The sequence below is a fragment of the Gallus gallus genome, chromosome 13 (genome assembly GCF_016699485.2).
Source record: "Gallus gallus isolate bGalGal1 chromosome 13, bGalGal1.mat.broiler.GRCg7b, whole genome shotgun sequence".
Classification (NCBI taxonomy): Eukaryota; Metazoa; Chordata; class Aves; order Galliformes; family Phasianidae; genus Gallus; species Gallus gallus.
This window is the reverse complement of record NC_052544.1, coordinates 16,863,412-16,886,429: the sequence shown is the minus strand read 5'-3', so window position 1 is coordinate 16,886,429 and position 23,018 is coordinate 16,863,412. Positions and strand designations below refer to the sequence as shown.

At 55.3% G+C, this 23,018-nt stretch overlaps 1 protein-coding gene and 1 long non-coding RNA gene across 11 annotated transcripts; one reads left to right on the top strand and one right to left on the bottom strand.

Moving 5' to 3' along the window:
* Positions 1-930: 930 nt before the first annotated feature.
* LOC121106695 lies at positions 931-17,534 on the bottom strand. Its single transcript, XR_006931392.1, has 3 exons — positions 17,492-17,534; positions 7,759-17,367; positions 931-1,461 (listed from the first exon to the last, which is right to left on the bottom strand). It is a non-coding gene; the product is annotated as an uncharacterized LOC121106695 (long non-coding RNA).
* FGF1 (fibroblast growth factor 1) lies at positions 6,165-22,034 on the top strand. 10 transcript variants are annotated; one of them, XM_046900309.1, is made up of 6 exons: positions 6,165-6,309; positions 6,584-6,642; positions 11,945-12,042; positions 18,795-18,971; positions 20,366-20,469; positions 20,927-22,034. In XM_046900309.1, exons 4-6 carry the CDS (start codon positions 18,803-18,805, stop codon positions 21,116-21,118), a joined length of 465 nt encoding a protein of 154 aa, XP_046756265.1. In that variant the 5' UTR covers positions 6,165-6,309; positions 6,584-6,642; positions 11,945-12,042; positions 18,795-18,802; the 3' UTR covers positions 21,119-22,034. The 10 variants fall into 10 exon arrangements, with proteins under 10 accessions (XP_046756265.1, XP_040502790.1, XP_040502791.1 ...); XM_040646856.2 differs by having other exon boundaries at positions 20,924-22,034; XM_040646857.2 differs by lacking the exon at positions 6,584-6,642 and having other exon boundaries at positions 20,924-22,034.
* Positions 22,035-23,018: the final 984 nt, after the last annotated feature.

Here is a 23,018-nt window from a genome sequence, read left to right as displayed (position 1 = left end):
AGAGTTCTGTTATCACGAGACAGCTCCGAGGAGGGGAATGTTCTCCCAAAATCTGTAGGACCATTGGAAAAAGAAGTCACAAACCGCTGTGAAATTGATCTGCAGCCATGTCTCCAGGAATCAGAACCAGCAGTTCCTGAACCAAACGCTGGTTTCCTTTCTAGAGCACTGCCGGAGATGTGTGCTGCGCGGGCGCCCACTGCAACCTGCGGGGTGAATGGGAGCGCTGCTCTCCATGTAAATAGGAATTTCCTCCCAGCTCTGCTCGGCTCTGAGCTCAGTGCCGACCATTCTGCCTCTGCTCCTGGCAGCAGGACCAAGATCCTTCCTTTCCCTTGGAACACAGCGACCACCCTTCACACCCTGTTCTGGTGCCCCAGTGCCAGTTCTCCATCCATCTCCATCATCTCCATCTCTACCACTGCTGGCCCGAGTGGAATTCATTTTAATTTTCACAATGACAGCAAGGCTATATCTCCTCTCCTGGACAAAAATATCTTCAAAAGCAATGACTAAATCCCCAAAGTGTGGTGGAAATCCCCGGTGAGCACAATGGCTGTGCCCAGAAGCCCAGACAAAGCCACTCACTCCGTGGGCTGTGGGGCAATGGGGGCAGTATCTGGTTCTGACCCCTCCCTGCACAGTCCTCCTCTGTGGGGCCCGAGGTGGTGGGAGAGGCTGAGAGGAGTCCAAACCGAGAGGAAAAGAGAAGCTGCAGCGGGGGCAGGCTACCAAAAAACAGAATGAGAGCCAGGAAATGGGTTTGCATTTTGTTTTCTGAAGCTAATGAGCCAAAGGAGGAGCCGCTCTGTGGGGCAGCATGCCAGCCCCAGAAGGCAGCAAAGCTTCGCCATAAGGGATGTCACGTCCTGCTGGAAGGGGGGGGGGGGTGGGCTGCTTCTGGGCCTCGTGAGCACATTCTGCCAGCAGCCCAGGACAGCTCCACGTGCACCTGGTGAGCAGTGTGGGCTGGAGTTACTGCAGTGAGCACCAAATTGCACCAGATTGGCCAAGGGAAAGGGGAAAATCAACGAAACCCTCATACCTGCCCTATGTGCTTCCATATGCTATGGAGCCCTGCATGGAGACGTCAGAGCCAATGGTGCAGTAGTCCAGATGTGCAGGTGTACAGATGTGTGGGTGTACAGAGATGCAGGGGTAGCAGTATAGATGTGGGGGTGCCCAGATGCGCACTTCCTGGGGACATGCAGCTGCCTGCAGTGTGGGAGCAGGAGGACCAACCTCTCCTCACCACCTCTGCTGTTTTTACAGGTGCATTTGCCCATCCAAGGTCACTGCGCCGAGGTGCCCTCCCACCGCACAGCACATCTCAGCACATCCAGCCTCCGGGGAATGGGAGCGGTAAGCAGATCTGCCTCCTCGTGCCAGCCCTGCCGCAGGACAGCCGCCGCCGTGCGGGGTGTGTTTCCAGGCGGCGTGCAGAGGACATGCCCTTGGAACCTGCAGATAAGATAAGGAGATTGGGAACAATTTGGTTTACTACTGAAACCGCGCAGTGAGTGCAGAGCCCTGCAGCCACCCCTGGAGATGGGCACAGCGGCGCTCAGTCTGCAGGGCAGCAGCGGCTCCCACCCGTGGGGCTGCTCCCAGCCCTGGCTGCACGCTCCCTGCTCCGTCCCGCAGTGGTAGGAGGGCACACTGTGAGTGAGGGGCTGCAGCCGGGAGGGGGGGAGCGCATCGTGTGCAGCTCCTGCAATGGTGCTGTTCATGGAGCAGCTGGACTGCTGTCTGCCGGCAGCTCAGGCCGAGGGGCTGTGTTTTCTGCAGCCCTGGCCCAGCATCACTTGTGTTCTTTCCCATCGTCTTCATTTTCCTATCATTACTTTTTGTGCTCATTAGGGTTTATTAACCGCAATGAGGTTTTCCTGTGACTTTACGTAAGAAAAATGGGGGGGGGGGGAAATCATTAAAAAGAACAAACCCGAAGATTTTAAAAACGATTTTGAAATTGAATTCATCTTTCAATAATGCGATCTGCAGGAAGGCCAGCAGCAAATTGAATAAAGAATATTTCTTAATTGCATTTCCCCACGCGGGTACGTGGGCACACAGCCATCCCGCCCTGCAGAGCAGTGCCGGACACGGAACCCGGGCTGCAGCAGCCCGCCCTGGAAATACCTGCAGCACCCACACGTCCCTTCCTGGCACCAAACATTGCTGTTCTCTGGGCACGCACTGCTTAAAAAATAATTTGATGCAATAAAACCCAGTGTTTGGGTCTGTTTTATTTTTACCACTTCTTCTGGAAGCAAGCAAGTTCCTCATCCAGCTCATATTTCCTGGTGTGACGCTGCACTGCAGCTTCCCCACACCACTGGGACCCCCAGCAGGACCCCCCTCCCAGATGGGGCAGCGATGGGGCAGGGCTGCAGGAGGGCACTGGGTGCAGGGCAGGGGCACGCTGCGGTGCTCGGGGTTAATTGCGGGATGCCGTCACAGGGACGGACAGAGATTTCTTTGTGCCGGCCCGGGGTGCCCCTGTGCTCCGGGAGAGCGGCCCATAGCCAGCACTGCTTTGTGCCACAGCCCAGGCTGACGCCGTGCGCCAACAGCTGAGCTGACAAAGACAAAATATGGGATTCCTGGTGATGGGGCGCAGTGAGGTGTCCATGAGGTACGCACTGAGCCCCATTTCTTTTCCTCCTGAGGTTCAGATCAGAAAATCCCACACTGCAGTAAGGCCAACTCCTACACTCCCCCCTACATCTGTGGGACCGCCAGCACAGCCCCACTGACACTGCTGCTGTGGCCTTCCTGAGGCCAAAGGAGGAAGGAGAAATGTTGCTGCGCGCAAATGGGACTTTTCCCCGTCCCTTCAGCCACCGTTGCCACAACTGACACCATTCAGGAGAACAAAAAGTGCTTTCCCAAAAGGGAGGAAAGTCGCGCTGTCTTTGCTTCCAGCTACAAAAACCATGGAAACCACATAACAATCAGAGGAAAGAGGAAAGTGATGATAATGAGCAGATACCAGCTACAGCCTTACCTTGGGTGCTCCGTGTAAACAATGGCAGCCGTGGAAAACTACAGAAGCAGGAACTGCACAGTGCACCACGTCCCTGCCAGGGGAACTCACAGCCAGGTGGGTGAGCCGAGCCGGGGGTGGGCTGAGCTCCACTGCCACCCAGCAGTAAGTCTGGGGGTCTGGGAACACCATGGGCCATGTGGGAAAGCAGATGGGTCGGGGGGTACCAGCAGCGATGGCCCCTCTGCCTGGTGCTGGGCAGTGAACCGGGGCTGGAAGGAGGACACAACGCCCAGCAGTGGGAGACTGGGCAGGATGGGTTCTGTCAAACCAGCCTGATCCCTAATTAAGTCAGTACTCAATAATAGCCGTGCTTCTAAGGTAATAGGGCTCCTGTTGTGTGTCTGATCTGTAACAAATGCAACATGGCACGTATTAAATGAATCAGAAAATGCCCGATGCCCCAGAAATGCAATTACAGCAGCAGATTCCTCCTACGGTTGCTGTATCCGGGAGAGTCCTCTGGGATTCAGCTCCTGACTCTGTCCTAGCACTGAGAGCAAGGAAACGGCATTTGTTCTAACATCTCAGGTCATCCCTTAGGAAACAGAGGCCGGAGTCATTCTTCAGGAGAGTGAGCTCAGTCCTGGGAAACGGCGACCGTGAAGGGCTGCAGCGATCCTGGAAATAAGTCAGCACCAAAAGCGGTGTGCAGGAGCACAGAGCAGCCAACAGAACTGCTCTGCTGCGCGTCTGCTCTGAAGAGCGGCTGGAACTGACAGAAATCAGGGAGAATGAGGGTCTTAATGAGAAACAGTCTTCCTGTCTGTCTTGCATTCCTTCCTAATTATCTCAGCTGCAACCTGAAGGCAAAAAGGCCCGACTGCACCTGCAGGTCGGAGTGACGGTGTGCGCGGAGGCGGAGGTGCCCAGCGCCGGCTGTAGTGCCGGCCGTAGTGCCCGCCAGCGGCGGTGCTCCCCCAGCGGCTGCCGCTGCATCCCTCACCTGCATCCCGTCCCGCAGCAGCACCAGCAGTGCCCCCCACTCCTCGCTGCGCGCCGCTGCAGCCCCGCACCGCCCGCAGCCCTCGGCGCCCTCTGGCGGCTCCGCTGCTTCCAATTCTCCCTCCCGGCTCCGCAGCGGCCCCGGGCTGCGCTCCGGGCCGTGAAATGGGCCACCACCGGCCCCGGGGAGGACAGGAGGGTGGGCAGATGGATGGATGGGTGGACAGACAGACAGACAGATAGGCAGATGGATGGAGAGACAGGCAGATAGATGGGCAGACAAATGGACAGACAGATAGATGGGCAGACATAGATGGTGGGCAAACAGACAGATGGACACGCTCCCAGCTGCATCCCAAAGGAGCCCACGGGCTCAGTGCTCTCCTGCCTGCAGCAGCAGCAGCACAAGGCCACACAGCAAGGACAGGTGTCTTCAGGGAGGCTTCCTGCACAGCTCACCGAAACATAGCAGACAGCTCTGTCTGCATCCCTCTGACCCTTATTTCTTGCCCCCAGTAGTTCCCTCCTTAGCCAACTTATCCATCCCTCCCTTTTCTAAGATCTTTATTACCTTTATGAAGTGGTTGCTATGCTCCCAAGCCCACATCTTGCAACTGTTCTGAAGGAGACAGCTGCATTAATAGCATCTTTGGGTTATATATTGTGATTACAAACAGCCTAATTTTCAGGCAGCACAGAAGAGAAGCTCTCTCCCTGGTGCTGTTCATGCAGTACAATTTCGTGGCTCCCCCAAAAGTGCCACAGAGGAATTCCTTACTTTGTACCAAAATGATTAATGGGAAACAGGAAAAAAAGAGAAGCATTTCATGTGCCAGCTAAAGGCTGCAAAACGGCCTGAAAAAAAAAAAAAAAAAAAAAAAGAGTTTTTCAGACCTTAATTTTTCAGTTATCTCACATGCACCTGGGATGACCCCTTCCACTGCCAGCTGAGGCACACCTCCAGCTGAAGTTTCCCATCATTGGTCCCGTCCTCCCCCCACCCCCGCTGTTTGCACTGCCTGCCTGGTGCTGGCAGCTGACCTGCTTCGTCTCAGCTGTGCTGGGAGAGTTTCTGTGCAGAAGGAAGCTCAGGTTCCATTGGGGTAAAGGTGTGGCTGTGTGCACACTCCCTCCCAGCTGCAAGAAGCCCATGGCCTCTTGTCCCTGCCCTAGGTTGGCTTTGCATCGAGTGAAGTCCCCACTGGAGATCATCTCCATTGCTTGGGTACCTCTGGAACATCAACATAGGAACTTCTTGTGAGTTTTCTTTATGCAAAGACACAGTTTAGGTGACCCAATATGCCACGACAACATCGCACCTCCCAGCACTCACTGTGATGATGGCAGGAAAAGGATATTGGCTCCTTGATGCCACCACTGGGCTCCCATCCAGAGGGCCGAAAGACACAGCTGGGACAAGCACAGCTTTATCCCTGCCAGTGCCATGGTCCTACGATGTCCCCAAGGACACAGCCCCAGAGGAGGCCCCATGGCACAGATGGGCCGTGAGTGGGTCTGGCTTCACCCAAGAAGTAGGGAACCCCACAGCCCCCTCCTGCCCCTGGCCATGCCCCCCACCTCCTCCAGGCACAGTGGGATACCCACAGCCCTCACTAGGGGGATGAGGAGCAACGCGCAGGGTTGGGCCTGGCATCACTTAATGTCAAAGCTGCTGCAAGCTGCCAGCTTTTTTTTTTTTTTTTAACTTATCTCCTGTCAGCTTCCTGGCAGGCTGCGTCTGTGGGGAAAAGGACAGAGAAAGGTCTAACATTGCTGGGGAGCCTACAGATCTGGTGCTGCAATGAATCCCAGCCTGAGCCCACGGGGATGGGCAGGGGGGACTGTGGGATGGGGCCATTGGGTATCGCAAACCCATTGCAGCCTGTTTGCCATCATCCCGAGATGTCTGGGGACAAAAAAGGCTTTGCAGCAAGAGATACAGAGGGGAGCGAGCACAGGACCTGTAACAGCACCAGCAGCAGGGCTGTGCCCAGCGCCCAGGCAGCAGGCAGAGGCCCTGGCGCGCGCTGGGCGCAGGGTGGGAGGCTGCATTCAGTCCTTGTCTTTCACCTGGGCTGGAGGCCAGCCCCAAAATAGCAGTCCAAAAACAAGATCACATGAGAGGGGAAAAAATAGCAAGGCTAAGGATTATCCATACTTCCTTGTCTTGTGTGGGTGCAGTGCAGCAGCCCCAGTGACAGCAGCGCCATCCCAGCCCCACACATGCCGGACACAGCTGGAGTTTGCCCGGAAAGCATCACCACCCCAATGATGGTGCCGGTCTGAGGACACTGCTTCTCCTTGGAGCCCTTCCTGCTGTGAGTGTGTGAGCGTGGGTGTGCGGGCATGGCTGCGGGCAGTGGGGTGAGGGCAGGATGACCAGCAGCACAGCACTGCACATCCCGACCCAGCAGTGCACATGGAGTACGGCCCCTGCGGGCACACAGCCTCACCGTGGGCATTGCAGCCTCTTCCAAAATGGTCTGCAATGGGCTTTTGTGGTTCTCAAGCTCCCAGAAATTCTGTGGGCTCAGCCGGGCGTGCGCAGCCAGGGGAATGATCAGGGGTTTGTTTTCTTCTTTTTGGACTCAGGGGCTGAGGACAGGGAGGGAGGCAGGAGGCATTTCTGTGCTTAGCAACGCAGCTGCAAGGTGAGCAATGAGCCCCCGCCCCGGACCGGGGGCATCTCAGGGGGCTCCTTCGACAGCAGCCTTGCAGAAAGCTTTGCCACTGCAGCTCGCTTCTGGTCTGGGAGAAGAGCAGCACCGACTGCCTGTGCGCTGCTCGGAACCCCTCTGCTTCCGCACGGCAGAAAGCAGCTCTGTAGTTAATTGTTTACTGCACCTCTAAGCAACCCCAAGAAACGCGCATTGTTTACGGCACTCACGCAGCAGAGCCGTTGGGGCAGGGAGGTGAGGGCTCCTTCCCCTCGGCACGGGCAGGAGCAGCACTGCCGTGGCTATGCCCGAGCCGGGGGGCAGCGCGGGGCTCGGGCCGCATCGGGGCACTGCCAGCCCCCCCACCTGCCGCCATCTGCGGCGGTTGTGACCAACCGCCCGGGCTCTGCTCAGACGGCTTCGGACCCGGACCCGGATGGGCAGCACAAACGCACGGACGCCGTGTGGCACTGCCCTGAGCGCGATACCCGCGGCTGAACGACGCTCCAGCAGCAGCGGGGGCGGCGGGCCAAGCTCTGCGCTCGCTCCTTTACCCACAGCAGCCACGCACAAAGCCCGCATCGGGCGCGGCTCCCTCGGGCCCATTTCCCACCGCTGAAAAGCCTTGCAAGCCCCGATCCGCTTTGGTCTCTTTGGCCACGGGATGCTCGCAGCAGCAGCAGCCGCCGCTGGCCCGGGGCCGCCTGCCCGCTGGGTGCCCTCCGTGTGCCCGCCGGGCTCAGCCCCGGGGGGGCGGCAGTAGCAGCGGTGCCCGCTGAGCCCGACGCGGCCGTGCGGTCCGTCCGTCCCCTCCCACCGCAGCTCCTCGCCAATAGGCTCGGCCGATTTTTTTTTCTGTTCTCCCCCCCCCCCCCCCTCTATTTTTTCCCTGTCTCCCTGTCGTTCTGACATCAGCCAAAGGCTCAGCCCGGCGGCGGCAGCTCCTCCGCGGGACCGTGCGGGCGGTACGTTACCCGGGATGCTGCGTGCGGCCCCGGGCGGGGATGTGGCTGCCCCGGGCTGCGGGCGGGGCGGCGGGCAGCGAGCATCCCATCCCCATCCCATCCCATCCCATCCCCATCTACATCCTCGTCCCCTTCCCCATCTCACCGGGCAGCACCAGAAGCATCCCCCGAAGCCACGGGCGCGGTACGGAAGGGCGGGGAGGGGCCCGGGTGCTCAGGCGCTGTCAGTGTGCTCCTAGCTGGGGTTCCCCACCTGATGCTCACACCCCCGTGGGATGTGGGGACCGGAGCAGGGCCTGAGGGGGCTCCACAAGGGCACACGTGGGCCAGGAGGGGGGAAGAGGAGGCAGGTTCCTTCTGCAGAGACAATAGGATTTTGGATGTGCTATTTCCTCGCCTAAATGGGCCAAAACCCCCCAAACCTTGCAGGTGTCATTGGGCTGCTGCCACTGGGAGAATGGAGGGGTTCAAAACAATGTGAGTTTCATTGCAGTTTCAAAATGACTGCAAATTAACTGGAAGCTGTGGCTTGAAAATTGTATCTGAATTTGAATCCAAATGTTTTAAATGTTTTATTTTGCAAAACCTAATATTAGGACTATCCCAAATAGGAAATTTGTTTAAGCAATGTGGCACTAGAAAAAATGGTTTAAAACAATAAAAGTAGAAAAAAAAAATTAATAATAATTTCCTTAGTAGAAATGTCCTGGGCAGAGCCCCAGGTCCCATTGCCCCACGTGCTGTTGGTGACACAGTGATGGGTGGCAGTTGGACCCAGATCCCCGGTGACCCAACAGCAACTGCCTGAGCCACAGGGAAGCTCTGCATGCACAAACACGAGTCTGGACTTTAATTGGTTCCCAATTGCAGCACTTGGCTTGGCAGTGATAAGCAGCACAATGCCTTAATGTTCTCCCTGCAAAACGGGGTCAGCACAGCTCCCTCTGGACACTGCTCAGTGTGCAGAACAGACTTGGGTTGGGGCTGACCGCAGTTCGGGTCCAGGGTGGCCTCAGCCAGCCCCAGCCCTTTGGATAACCTCCCCTTCCAGCCCCACCCTGCCCAGGGGAGAGAGCCTCCCCCTCCCCTCCCGAGCTCCCCGAATGAGTCTGGCCTTCCTCCCACTCCCAAGACCTCGGTCTTCCCCCCACCCCAGCAGCTCATCACACAGCTGGCCACAACGGCACCTTCCGTGCTGTTTCCCCAGCAGTGATGCGGCTCTGCTGCTGCCACTGCTTCCCCAGCCCTGGGGCTGCATCTCCCATTACAGCAGTGTTGGTGCTCAGCTCTCTCTGCACTTGCTTTATATGAATTTTCCTCTGTGCCAACTGGCATGAGCAAGCTAAAATGCTCACAAATACAGTGGGGAGCAGCAAGGGGGGGAGCATGGAGGAGGTGCACAGCACCCGGTGTGCCCAGGCAGGGCGATCAGAGCTGAGGGTGTATTTTCTTTGTATTGGGCTTCTTTGGTCTGGCATGGGCAGCAGATACAGTTCACAGTGCCAGCCATAGGGATAGCAGCCCTGCAGGTTCATCTCAGTCTGCCTCCTCTTGTTTCAATGTACTTCTGATGATGCATTCACAGAGCAGATCAAAATCTGATCCTTTTGAATATTTGCTTTCTCTTCTGATGCCAAGTCAGAAAATAAATAATAACGATGGTGAAGATAAATGAAAGAGCTCAGCCATTAGAAAGGTCCTTTTCTTCCCTCGGTGAGAAAGATGGGGATTTTCCTCCTGGAAGAGCTGTGACACAGAGCATGGCTCACCTGGAGTGGGTATTTCTCTGTGCAGCCCCAGCAGTGCTGCTGGTGCACATCTGCATTTTCCACTCCCATGCACACGCTGTGTGCACCCATCGCAGGGAAAATTCCAGAGCTCGTGGGAGAAGCAGTGTTCTGGCTTCCTGCAGGAAGCAATCCCCTTTCAGCCCCATTTCCAGCAGCTCGTGGGGCTGCACGAGGCCCTTAGTGCCGTGGTTGGGTAACCAAATGGCAAATGCTTCCATCCATTTCTCAAGAAGTCCATAGCTGCATGACAGTCTGTGGGAGGAGGCAGGAAAAAGGATTTTCAGGAGACATTGCAATCCAGAGCCACAAACAGGCCCATTTCTGCAGGAAATAAGCCTCACTTTAGGGGATTCATTAGAGAAAATTGCAACTTTTCAATGAGGAGATCATCACCCACTTTCCCTGTGATGGGGCAATAACTGTTGGTGGGTGCTGACATCAGTCCCCAGCTCATGCTCTCCGAGCATCCCAGGCTGTGCCTCAGCAGGGCCGTGTGTTCCTCAGGCCCTTCCCATGTGCCCGGTGCCACCTCCCCCTGCAGAGGCAGTAGATGCCACCTGCACCAGAGCAAAGCTGCCATGGTGCACAGCGACCTCTGCCTCACTGCAGCACCACCTGCTGCAGGAGCTGCTCCTTCCTGTCTGCAACTCCAGGAGCACCACTGCAGTAATGCCAACAGCATTTGCCTCCTGCATTAAACAACCCTCTTTAATCGTCCTTAATTTCATGACCCTCAAAATGGCAGGAGTTTAGATGAGAAGAATAGACACCTCTCTGAATGAGGGCTCGGGAATAAGAGGTTGCAAAGAACAGTGGAGAAAGATGGTCCTTAGCCACAGATCAACCCAAAAGATGGTCTTTAGCCATAGGTCAGACCACCTCCAGCCTGCAACCCGAGAGGACTGGGTAAAGCCTTGGCTGGGTTTCACAAGCAGAATACCAGCAGTGCCATTGTACTCAGGCAGACCTGCAGGGCTGAAAGCATGGGGATCCCCTCCCACCTGCAGATCCCAGCTCCTTCACAGGAACACACTGCACCCGAAATGCACTGAGGACTGATAGGTCCTGGGGCACTGATGGACTGACAGAGAAACCCCCGCCCAGGTGTGGTACGGGGCACGCCAGCACTCGTGCTGTGTCCTGCAGCACCTGTCTGGGAGTGCAGGGAGGAGGGGCACAGCTGGCACTGCCCTCTGGCACAGCACAGGGGCTGCTAAGGCTCACGGCTGGGCCAGCTTTAGAAATCCCACATTCATTTTGTGTAACTGCGCGCCGCTGATTATCGCCTGTGCTGCAGGCCTGGCTGGCTCTGCTTTTTAAGCCACTCACAATAGAAAACTGCAGAAGAATTCGCTGAAAACCAGTTTAGCAAGAGAGAGAGGCACCGCTGCTCTGTCATGTTATCTCTGCCCCAGTGTGCAGCGCAGCCTGAATGAATGCAACAATTCTCCCTTCCTCTCCACTCGTTAAACAAGAGAGCAGCCTGACTCAGTGTTCCTCAGTAAGAGCAGTCAGTGCTTTTTACCTTGCATCCAACATCTGTGTCCCCTCTGTTAATGCTGCGGGGGCAGACAGCAGCGGATCCTGCAGCCCTGCAGAGCAGTGCCCCAGTGCAGGACGGCAGGATGGCTGCAGGCTGCGGGCACTGTGTGCAGGGTGCAGGGAGCTCCGGACACGCAGTTAGCACCAGGCCCTTCTCTTTCCTAAAGCTCATATAACAGAATGGTTTCTTTCCCCAGCTGCTCAAAGGGGCAGAAAAGGGCTGATAATTGTCTGGATTTTCAGACCTGGGCTTTCAGCACAGCCCCTCTGTTCTGTTCTTTTCCAAACTGTCCTGAGCCCTCCCCAGGATGAGACAGAGGCACCTGAAGAGGAATAAAATCACCCTGAGAAACTGCACCCAGCGGAGGGCTGCCAGCAGGGGCACAGATAAAGTGAGAGGAGAGCAGAGGGGATTAAAGTTGCCTGTTACAGACACACGGTGGCACACACAGTCATGGAAGAAAGCAGGAAAACTGAGTGGCATGAAAGGAATCCCATCACACGGAGGGAGAGAGCACGACAGCAGCAAGCCCTTCCCATCCATACAGCCCTGCTGCAGAACACGGGCAGGAGAAGCCACAGAAATGCTTTGAACTGCTCCTCCCAGGACGTTCCTCACCTTCCCGTTAGTTCAGCCCTTCCCCAAGGTGGGGAGGTGCTGCTGGCAGGTGGCTGCAGGTCAAACCAACCACAAAATGGCAATTTTCCGGCTGTGGTCCCCGTAACCCAAATGCACGAGACAGCACTGTGCAGCCCTGGGAAGGCCGAGAATCAGAAAAGAGGCAGAAAAGAGATTTTCCTCCCAGGGCTGCTGCAGAGAGGGGCTGTCTGCTGACCTGCAGGGTGACATCCCCAAGCCATCGGTCTCCTCAGACTCATCCTGGTGTGGCGTTGCCCTCCCTAAGGTTTGCTCTTTGCCCACAGCAGTCTAGACGCAGGGCCGTGCGTGACTCACAGCCTTCTGGTGCTCAGAACATTTGTTCCCACTTCTTAATTTAGAGCCGTGCTCCGAGAGGAGAAATCTGGGCGTCAGCCTTAACCTTGGGACTTTTCTTCCCACGCCTCTGGCATTAGCAGGCAGACGGTCCCACCTCTGGGTGAGTCCCCGCAGTGTCCTTCTTTCTGCCTCAGCTTCTATTTCTACACCAGGTGCGCAGTGCTCCAGCACTGACCCCAGCCCTGCAGCACCCGCAGGCCCCGCGGTTGGGGTGAGCACAGGGCAGCAGCCCCCAGCCCAGCATTCCCCTCCTCGCTCCCAGCCCCGCGCTCCAGGCGGACAGGAGGGGGAGATCTTCACCACCACAACTCAGAGCCTGCACTGCACTGGGTGAGCTCTGCGTTGTGTTCGCTCATAGCGGCGCGCCTTGCAGACAGGAGCGCTCAGATGGGCGCGTTCTCCATTGGGACGTCCATCTCCCTTTATATTTAAGTTCTGAATGGAGCTGATGGGGGCAGAGGAGCGCTGTGGGGTCAGTGCTGCGGGTGGTGGCTCTCACGTTGGGGAACTGCAGCCATCAGGATACATGTGGGCACAGGGCAGGCGGCATCGGGTGGTTTGGGACTGGCGTTGCTTGGATGAGCCCTTTCCTGTGCCCAAAGCTGTGTTGATACAGGATTGTTTGTGTCCCAGGCCAGGCAGGTTTCCAAGGGGAAGGCTGCATACAAATTATTCTTAAATTTCTGTAGGATTCATACTGCTTTTGATTTTTTTTGGCTCAGTTCAGTGGGCTTGAAGATCTGGGACATCCCCACCTTCTGTCACCACCACAGCTATGCTGGGTCTTCTCTGAGGGCCAGCATGGCACCGTGGTGTCCCCTCACCCCGTGCAGGTGTCCCGGGGCCGGGCCACCACCAGCTCACAGATGTCCCCGTGCCTTCTGGCCAGGCCAGGCTGCAAATAGCCCACGTGGGTGGCACCTGGTGGCAGCGCTCCACGAAGCGCTCGGTTCCATCAGATGTTTGTAATTGCAGCTGTCTCTCCTGCGCTGCGCTGTTGTGGCTGCTGGTGTTTGCAGGGATCAGACAGGGCAGACGGGCTGTCAGAAACCACAGCTGTCTCCACGCTGTGCTAGGGAGAGCAGCAGCGCCGGGGCAGGGCTGTTTTCCTTGGTGCTGCGGTCATCGCCAGCCGTGCAGACGTCTCACGGGGACAAATTGGTGCCCAGCTCTTCCATTCACAGGTGCCTCGTGTGCTACTGTCTGGGTCTTCTGCCAAGGGCTGACACGTCCCATGTGTCAGCTGTGCTCCTCTGACTGGAAATGAGGGTGGCACATGGACACCTGGGCACCCAGTGGGCTGTTCTGAACTGAGAGCCCCCAAAATTCTGCTCAAAGACTGCATGCCAAAGAAGCAACATACCATAGAATCACTCAGGTTGGAAAAGACCTCTGAGATTATCTGAGTCCAACCACTGATCCATCCCCATATCTTGCTCTACAACAGCAGGAAATACATGGAGGTTCCTGCTCACCGGCTGAATGCAGCGGTTCATTATCCCCCATTAATTAATCTGTTAGGATTATCCTGTAGAGCCTCTCAACCACATGTATAGAGGGTCAGCTCTGAGCTTGCCCTGCTCCAACAGAGCAGAAGGATCTTTCCTTTGGAACACTCCTTGCACGTTCTCATGCACTGTGGTTTCACACACTATGGCATTCCTCCAGCTCTCAAGTCACGCAGATAAGAAAATTATTATTTATTGGAGGATTTTCCCGGTAATAGCGATTATTATCTCCAGCAATTGTTGCACTGTTAAGTTACTGAGCAACAGCATCCATGGCAAAACACAGCCCAAGCTGTTTACTTGGGCACCCATCGCTACTGGACGCTGCAGTTAGAGATGTTAAGCAGCAGAACTCAGAGCAGAACTCTTCCAGGCAGCTCTTCTCAGAACTTAACTTGACAAGCCATATTGTCATCATACAATGAGTTTGAAATGAAGATAATTAACTGCCCTTGCGTTTTTATGGTAGTAAATCACTGCTGAGCTTATGGTGAACCCAGAGACCAAGTGATTTTCCTTGGAACAGCACAGACTGAGGCTTGATTTCTGAGTGATGATGTGTCTACTGACGGTTAACCACGGGTATGGATGTGGAGTTTCACTTGGCCTGGAGATGAAACCTTCAGTTCCAGGCATCCTTTGCTTCTCTGGTGAAGGACACAGCACAAGTCTGAACCCAAAATCAAATCCCCATTTTGAAGCCAAAGCCATCCCTTGGTTGAGCTGGGCTGCTCTTCACAGAGGCAGCTGAAGGAAGCATCCCATCTGACAGCATAGGCAAATTCCTGCAGTTCACTCCTCACTTAAGCCACATGCCTCATTAGCAGCAGCACACCAGTGTTCTGGATTTGTGTGGGTGATGAGAGCTTGGCATAGCTGGCAGCAAACAGCAGGGTGATGGAGGGGGCACCAATAAGGCCCGTACCTGGAATCATGGAGGTATGCTTGGCCCCACCCCAAGCAACGCAAGAGAAGAACCACATTATCCCTTTGGCATGAGGGCATAGCATAGTGCAAGATCTGGGGGGCAAGATTCTGTCATTTGGTGTCAGGCAAATGGCTTTTCTGGGCAGACCTGGGATGGGAGAGCGAGATGCAGAAGGGCTGGAGGAAAGCAGCGTAAGGAGAGCAGTAGAAGGAAGCCGTGAGCAGCCTGCCCAGGGCTGGCACTGCTGTCTGTCCGCCTGTCTGTCTGTGGGTGTGTGGGGTGGGAGCCAGCAGCCATGGGGCAGCCACACCTGAGCCCAGACAGCCTCAGCACTCCCTGCTCTGCGGTCTGACATTTCACAGGGACAGCAGCTGTGGGTGGCAGGGGGAGCAGTGACATTTGTGAGCTGGGCAGCATCACCCAGCCTCACCTCCAGTACTCCAGAACTGCAGCTGCCCTCCCTCCTGCATTACCTGTCCTGCTCTGCAGCAGCCCTGCAGGCCTCCTCTGCTGCTTTCTCCAGGCAGCAGAGCACACCCAGACCCACGGCAGGAAGAGGGGCACAGAGCCCAGCTGTCAGCTCCAGGGGCTTCTTAAAAACCACTGCAAGTCAGAGCTGCTTTAGAACATTGAGCACCAGTGTGGGAAAGTGAGCACTGTAGCTCAGCCACGGGGACCTGCCAGGAGAGGAGTCCCTTCCTCCCTCAGCACTGCCCCTACCCACAGTAGAGAACTCCATTGTCCTTTATACTTTCCTCCTTTGATGCTCTGTGTGCAAAACTTCTCTCCCTTCACCCTCACCCTTTGCTGGAGAAACTGAGCCCTTGTTCTTCTCTGTCCAAAGTATTCTTTCCACACACCAGGTCCCACACATCTGGTGTGCACTGGGATTAACAATTAAATCCCACACATGAGACAATTGGATCTGCATCTACAGCCAGCACTGCTCACAGCCACCTCCATGTTCCTGGTCCGAGCCCAGGCAGGCTGCAGGGAGTGAGACCCTCCTGGCACCGCTCCTCCTCCCAGGCTGGGCCGGCTCCAGGAGCTGCAGCTGTAATTAAGTTAATCACCAGATTGCAGGAGGGTGTGGGCAGGGAGGTAGGAAAGGCTAGCAGGCAATTAGAAAGCAGATCATCACTTTGTTTTCCTATCTCCCCACGGATGCCGCTGCTTTGCTGAGATGTTGTACTGAGTCCCAGCCTGGAGAAGCAGGGAAATCTCATGTGGCTTGAGCAGAACTCTCAGCTATGGGCACAATTTTGTCCTCAGGGCATACATGGGCTCAAGGGCTCCTCTTCTCTATAGGTGAAGTAGGGATAGGATTACAGAATCATGAAGGTTGGAAAAGACCTCTATGACCACTGAGTCCAACTACCACCCAAGGGACACCTGTGCACAAGGAAACCTCTGCTGAGCTCCAATCCTGCCTGCATTCATCACAGCCTTATTCCAGGGTGAGGAAATCCATCCCACACAGTTAATCTCTAATACTTACAATGAATAAAATCCCCATTTTATCCAAGCAGTTTTCCTTCTTCGGGTTCCAGCAGTTCTGGGATCCCCCCAGCATTTCCCTAAAGCCATACCCATCAGCCCCAGGGCTGCAGGAACCCACCAGGGCAACGCATGGAAGAAAGCCAGAGTTCTTCTACAATACCGTACCTGTTGTAGCCGCAGGACTCCACAGGGCCTCTCATGCAACGTACAGAATATCAACTGACAGAGACCAAATCCATTCAAAGAGGTCAGAAAGGGTCTAAAGGGAAAGGAGTGGGGAGGACACGGAGAGGTGGACAGGAAAGCATTGCGTGTGCAGTGCAGTAGCCAAGAAGTTTTGGAGCCCAGCCATTTTGCTGGGCTTCTACCCCCAGGAATAAGGCCCCCAGTGTTAACTCAGGTCCAGGTTCTCTCTTGCACGCTTGCTTTTTTTTTTGTTGTTTCCATAAAAACCTGATGTTTTCTCGCCAGAAGTATAATAGCGGGGCCAGGAGCTGCACTGTGCGTGGAATAGCAGCTGCACAGTCATAAAAGTCTGAGAACAGCAGCAGCATTTAGCAAGGAGAGACAATAGAAGTGGAAAATTGTGTTCATTCAGCTTTTCTTGTGGAGTCAAAGGCAGCTGGCGAGCATTGGGAACCTCCTAAAAATAGAACAAAACCTTAAAGGAAATACGTGAAAGTGAAGGCAATGTTTCCAGCAGAGCTGTTCTGTTAAAGCTATCCGTAGATGCTCCTGGCTGTGCAGACCTGCAAGTGAAGAAGGAACACAACCCAGTCTGCCCTCACGCACGTCAGCTGTGGTGCTGGGACCCCGCACAGAGCCCATGGCTGCGGGGTGGGCTCTTCTGCTCCCTCTATCACCCACCAGGAGACGTCCGGTGCCTTTCATCCTCTGAGAAGGGTTGGAGGAAAGAGTAACTTCCAGTAAATTGCACAACACCGCTGGCCTTGATTAATGTTCAGCAAAGCACTGCAGCCTGTCCAGCTCAGCGGGTGGCAAGCAGGCTGCTGCCCAGGGGAAGCCCAGTAGCTGGTGTGGAGCTGAACCACCACAAGTAAAGTATGAACCTGGGGAGGAGGCTGTAAAACTTGGGTTGGGTCCCTTGCAGGAAGGTTAATGCTTTGAGATCAAAATGGGTCTGGAGCAGGCTCAGGGCTACGGGCAGTGAGGGGGAGCTGGATCTCAGAGCTAAGTAGGCACCAGCTGGGGAAACTCATATCTGATGCAGTGCTGCTCCCTGGGCACTGTTCCAATCAACGTGATGTCTGAAACACGATAAGCACAGTTCTGCAGAGAGGGCAGTGGGGAAAAGTTTGAAGCATCACTTGGCCAGGACCTTCTGACCCCACAGCAGTCAGAGCCATCTCAGCCCCACCTGCAGCACCACTCCGAGTGCCGCACAGGATAGGAGCGCTGCCAGACAGAACTCAGCCTCATGGGAAGAGAGTGCTTCTTCTCAGATATCCCTTGCTGTTCTGATGGAGACCTGTAACACAATGGAAAGCACAGCAGTGGCAGCAGAGCAGCAAGAACTCACGCTGCAGCAAGTAGGGATTTGCTCAAATGCAACAGTTGTGGGCACAGAAGCAAAATAAGAAACACTACTTAACTTTAGAAGGCCTCAGGTATGCAGGGATCTCCAGTGAGATGCCCTCACCCCCACTCCTAACCCTTAAATGAGGTCTGGGAAGGGGTGGATCCTGGCTCCAGCCCTTCCATCACGTACATGGCATACACCTGTGCTGGCCCTGTCTTCACACCAGGTGCTTCATCACTGCTTCAAGCTGTGACTCAGCATTTCTGCTACAAGACCTTAAAGGGGCACATCTGAAAGAAAGGGTCAAAACCTGGGAACTGACCAGAGAGGCTGCAACGGCTGGGCATGTTTTCAACAACAGCAGTGAGGTCTTATTTCCATGGTTGCAGTCCTTAGTGATCAAAACTTTAAACAAAAATTGGCGCTTTCACGTATTTTTATCTTCTGCATAGTTGGGGATCCGCTTGGAGGAATAGCTGCTCCTGACCTCTCTTTGGAGGAGAAATTGTTCCTAAGAACCAAGCTGGCACCAGCTCAGCCCCAATGCAGCTGTAACACAACTCAGTGCTCAACTGATGTTTTCACAGTCTTTAAATACATACAAATAGTGACTGTGTAGTCCCATAGTATAGCTGTGGGAATAAATTATATTTAAAGCCATTTTCTGACTTAATAGACATTACCGGATTTACCTGAGCCCTATCTTTGTTCATCAGTCCACTTCTCTATAAGCCCAAAGAACAATGCCTATGAAAGGCAGCATTTTCGTGGTGGTTTAGGTGCAGTCTCAGCTCAGGCTCTTGGCTTTCTGTTACAGATGGGATGCAAGGCTGCACAACCATGACGTGGTCTGGATTCAGAGTTCCCTTTTTCCATGCACAGTCGATCACTATGTGGGTAAATTTCCCCTCGAGGCCCGAGCAGTGGAAGCCTCCTACGCCCTCACTTATCTCCTGAATTACCTCAGTTGTGTTCTGACCCTCAGCGTTTCCGTGCCCGGGCCAGGTGGGCACCACGGCACAGAGCAATGCTTGCTACGCAGTGTGCCGACTGTGCTGCAATTCTAGTCTCAGCCACGACGGGAAGGTCTAATAGTGGTGAGAGCCATTAACCCGGGCTGCTGCCTCCTGCGGGTTCCAATCAGACATTGGGTGGTTTCCAAACGTGTTTTCCAGTGTGTAATTTTAGCGTGTGCGTCAATAGAAAGCAGAAAGAAAACAGAATTCACTGCGACACAATTAGAGGGACTGCAGCACTGCCGCCAGCGGGAGCAGCACCTGCGTGATTCACCTGCGCCGGCCCCATCCCTCCCCGTCCCTATAAGCACAGCCCCGCGGGCAGCTCAGCACCCCGCTCACACCTCCCATCTCCCGCAGCCTGAGCCATGGCCGAGGGGGAGATAACCACCTTCACCGCCCTGACCGAGCGCTTCGGCCTGCCGCTGGGCAACTACAAGAAGCCCAAACTCCTGTACTGCAGCAACGGGGGCCACTTCCTACGGATCCTGCCGGACGGCAAGGTGGACGGGACGCGGGACCGGAGCGACCAGCACAGTAAGGACCGGCCCGGCTGCTTGGCTCTCCTGCTTGCTTGCGTGCCCTGCATTGCTTGGTCAGCCTTACCAGCAGGAAGCAGCCTGGCACGGGCGTGCAGGTGGCGGTACAGCCAGGAAGGGCAGCCAGCAGGGGTGCTAATCGCAGGGGATGTAATTGAGGGGTTAATTGCAGCATGCAGGCAAGCTGGCAGCTGGAAGAGGGGGGAGGAGCTGCAGCCCTGCGCACACCCGCAGCCATCACATCTGATCTGATGGCATCTCTGCATGTCCCTGGGTCAGGCAGCAGTGGCACTGCACACGCGATGCCCTTGGGCAGCACGGCTCTGCTTCTCATACATGAATCAGGGGCTGGAGCTTGGCGTGCTGAACGTGTTGTGTCCGTGTGCTCTGCATGCAGCATCCTCTCATCTTCAGTACCTTCCCTTTCCCCTGTGTGTTGATTAAGTTCCTGCAGGATGCAGAAGTCCAAAAGAGGTAAGAACAAGGCTGGCCTGGCCCACCTGCAGCAGCACCTGGTCCCCAGCAGCTCCCCTGGCTGTGCCCCTCCTTAGCAGCCACCTACATGAGGCACAAAGCAGCTGTGTGACACCGATGACACAGTGGCACAGAGTGTTCTGTCTGGGAGCTTTGAGCTCTGGGGGCCACTGCACTTCCAAAGTGCTCGAGAGGATTTGGGAAGTGGGAGCCCAAGGCAGTGGCGCTGGATTCTGCCCTGCTCTGCTCACGGTGCTCAGCAGCACAGCCTGTTACTCCATACCCTGGGTGCTTACTGGAATATAACCGGGATCTACAGTTATCCAGATCTCATATCTGGTTAGGAAGGAGCACTGGGAGGAACCAAGTTGGCCTTACAAACTCAGGACGAGGACCAGCGCCTTCCCTCTGTCTGCTGCCCTTCTGCAGCTCACAGGAGGACCCAGCAGCCGGGCGTATGACCCAGGGCACCAACCCTGCCTGGCAGCAAAGAAAGGTGCCCTTCAGTGCCGGTACCTGAGGTCTGTCTGTCCTGAAATACTTCTTCATACGTCACTCCTTAACTGCCTTGTCAAAACCGCACAGGAAATGTGCAAATTAGAGTCAGGATTAAAACCCCAATTTCCTGTGTCCCATTCCAGCATCTTAACCAAAAGGCTGCCCTCCCTTTGATGTAAAATAAGGCAAAAATTGGTCTTTGCTTCCCCAGACACGGCTGTGGGGTTCCTCTGAAGGGGAGGGCACAGGAGATGTTTTTATTACACTCTGTACCGTTTCTCTTAAACTCTTCGTAATTCAGAACAAAAACAGCCTGCTCACTTTCCTAGCACCTGGGCCATTACCTCTCGCCACTTTCCCTTTTTCCATTTCCCCATTTTCCTTTTTATGTTATTGTTGTTGTTTTATTTTTACTTCCAGTTCAGCTCCAGCTCAGCGCGGAAGATGTGGGCGAGGTCTATATAAAGAGCACAGCGTCGGGGCAGTACCTGGCAATGGACACCAACGGGCTCCTGTATGGCTCGGTAAGCTGCAGCGTGCTGTACAGGACCCGAGGAGTGGGCATTCACCATCCCTGGGGCTGTTCCACGACATGGGGACGTGGTCAGTGGGCACGGTGGGCTGGGCTGGGGTTGGGGGTCTGAGAGGTCTTTTCCAGCCTTAATGGTTCTGTGATTCTACGATCTGGAGTCCGGGAGCTGCAGGACACAGAGTCACCAAAAATAATCCAGGTCTTTGAGACCCATTTATAGCAAAGTGCACATCCCATATCCCTGTAGGTAGGCTTCTCAACCTCTCCAAGGAGCTGCTTTGCTCCTCATACTCCTGGGCTATGGGCACGGGACTGCAGGAGCGAGGCAGGAGCCGAGCCAAGGCCCATACTGCACCGTGTGCTGGGCACAGGGAGTGGGCAGCAGCCCCCGAGCTGCATCCTGCCCACAGCACCCCTCTCACCGCCCCCCCACGGCTCTTTTCCAGCAGCTACCAGGCGAGGAGTGCTTGTTCCTTGAGAGGCTCGAGGAGAACCATTACAACACATACATCTCCAAAAAGCACGCAGACAAGAACTGGTTCGTCGGGCTGAAGAAAAACGGGAACAGCAAGCTGGGGCCGCGGACTCACTATGGGCAGAAGGCGATCCTCTTCCTCCCATTGCCGGTGTCGGCTGACTGAGCCCCATCCCACACTCACAGCCACCCCGGCGCCGGCCGCCCGCCCCCGCTGCCCCTTCCTGGTGTTCCAATGAAGATCCAAGCGTGCCCCGAGCTGTAGGTAAAGGCTTGAACCAAAGCAGACCTGAGCTGCTCAGCCCTGCATGACCCTCCGCAGCAGTGACGAGGAGCCTCGAGGACAGCTGTGCACCGGGGATGTGTGGCTCCCAGCCCAGCTGCTGTTGGAACCCAGCACCCCCAGTGCTCCACGTTACCCCATTTATCCATCCGAGTACGTCGCTGCCAATACGCCTTCGAGGAACTTCAAACCGCGCCGCTGTTGGTGTTACTGAGTGAGAGCCCAGCGAAAAGCTTGCAGATAACTCCACCATACCAAGCCAAGCTAATGCCAGCCAGAAGCTCCAAGTCCTCAGCATCTTAACCTTCCTTAGAATATTGCTGTACCTCATGCTAATATCTGCCACGTTATTTGTGTTTATTTATTAAGTAAATCTGTCTCTTTCACAATCTATCTGTAAGTGCACGTGGGCACCAAATGCCCTGAAGCTGTCCTGGAGATGCTGGAGCAGAACAGGAGCAGCAGAAGTGCTGCAGTTCACGTGGCTGAGGGACACAGTGAGATTCCTCCTGGGTGACAGCTGGGCTGGGGACACAAAGCCGGAGCTGCATGGCTCCTGAATGCTCTTTTCAGTGCTTCCTTCCCTACAGCCCCTCCTGCCAGGCCCGGCTTTCCATATTGGACAGCAGAGGGAAAAAGGCATTTTGGCCCATGGACTAACGTAGCAGTGCTAAACATTCCATTGTTCAAATAACAATTGTAGGTCAGTGGTGAGAAGCGCTCCTCTTCTGGTTAGAAAGGATGGATAATCGCATTTATCTTACCTTTATTTTTGTATAATAAATCCTTGGAAACTGCAGAAGTGTGTGTTTGGTGGGAGCACTGCACTGCTCTGCAGCTCTCTGTGCTTTCCGCGGTGGTCGGGTGGGACACAGCATCAGGTGTGTCCTGTTGTACTCACTGTAAACACGTAGAGCTCGAGGGACCACAGACATCACTTCCCAGTTTTCAGTTACAACCCACAACAGCCAAAAGGCACCCTTTTACATTAATTAAAATGTTTTAATCAAAAGAAAGGGGAAAGTAAGGCTTGCAAAAGTTCACTCAGCACGAGCAACTTCCCCTCCTTCCCCTCAAAATGGAACCACAGCTGTAGGATACACCCCTGCATCGCAGGCAGGCTGGGTGCTGCTCCTGCACTGCCCGGCACCTGCACCCGTTCTGCAGCACCGCCTGATCTGTGCATCAGAGCACACCTTGTGCAACCCACGTCAAACACAGCCTGGTTACCAAAGGTCAATGAGCAATGATCACTGTGTCCCAATGTCAGCTGTGTCCCCATCACAAGCAGTGCATGGGTACAACTGCCTGAGTGCCCTTTACACCTCAGTGAGAGCAGCTGCACTGTGTGGGGCCGGGGCAGGGCTCAGCACGCTGCAGGCATGGCATGCGGGGCCCTGTGCAGGGTGTGGGGCAGGGACACCTGGTGTGGGGCAGGGCTGCGCCCTGCAATCTCCGCTCTCATTGTTCCTACAAACTTATAACTGCTTAATGGCAGTGCGTAAGAGTCGAAAGTCTGACATCTAAACCGGTACTTAGCAGCACTGGGCAGGCCTGAGTGTCTGCCAAAAGCCCAGCAATATGACAGCAGGAGGGCCAGGACAGGAGAAGGACACGGCCACCTGCCCCATCCCGGGCACAGCTCCGTGCCAAACTGGGGAGTGCTGCGGGTGATGCTGGTGGTGGCGCACAGAGCTGTGAGCTGGAACAGAGCAGAGCGATGTGGACAGCAAACAGCACCAGCAGCTCACTTGAATATTGTGACAAATCTCCCCATGAAACC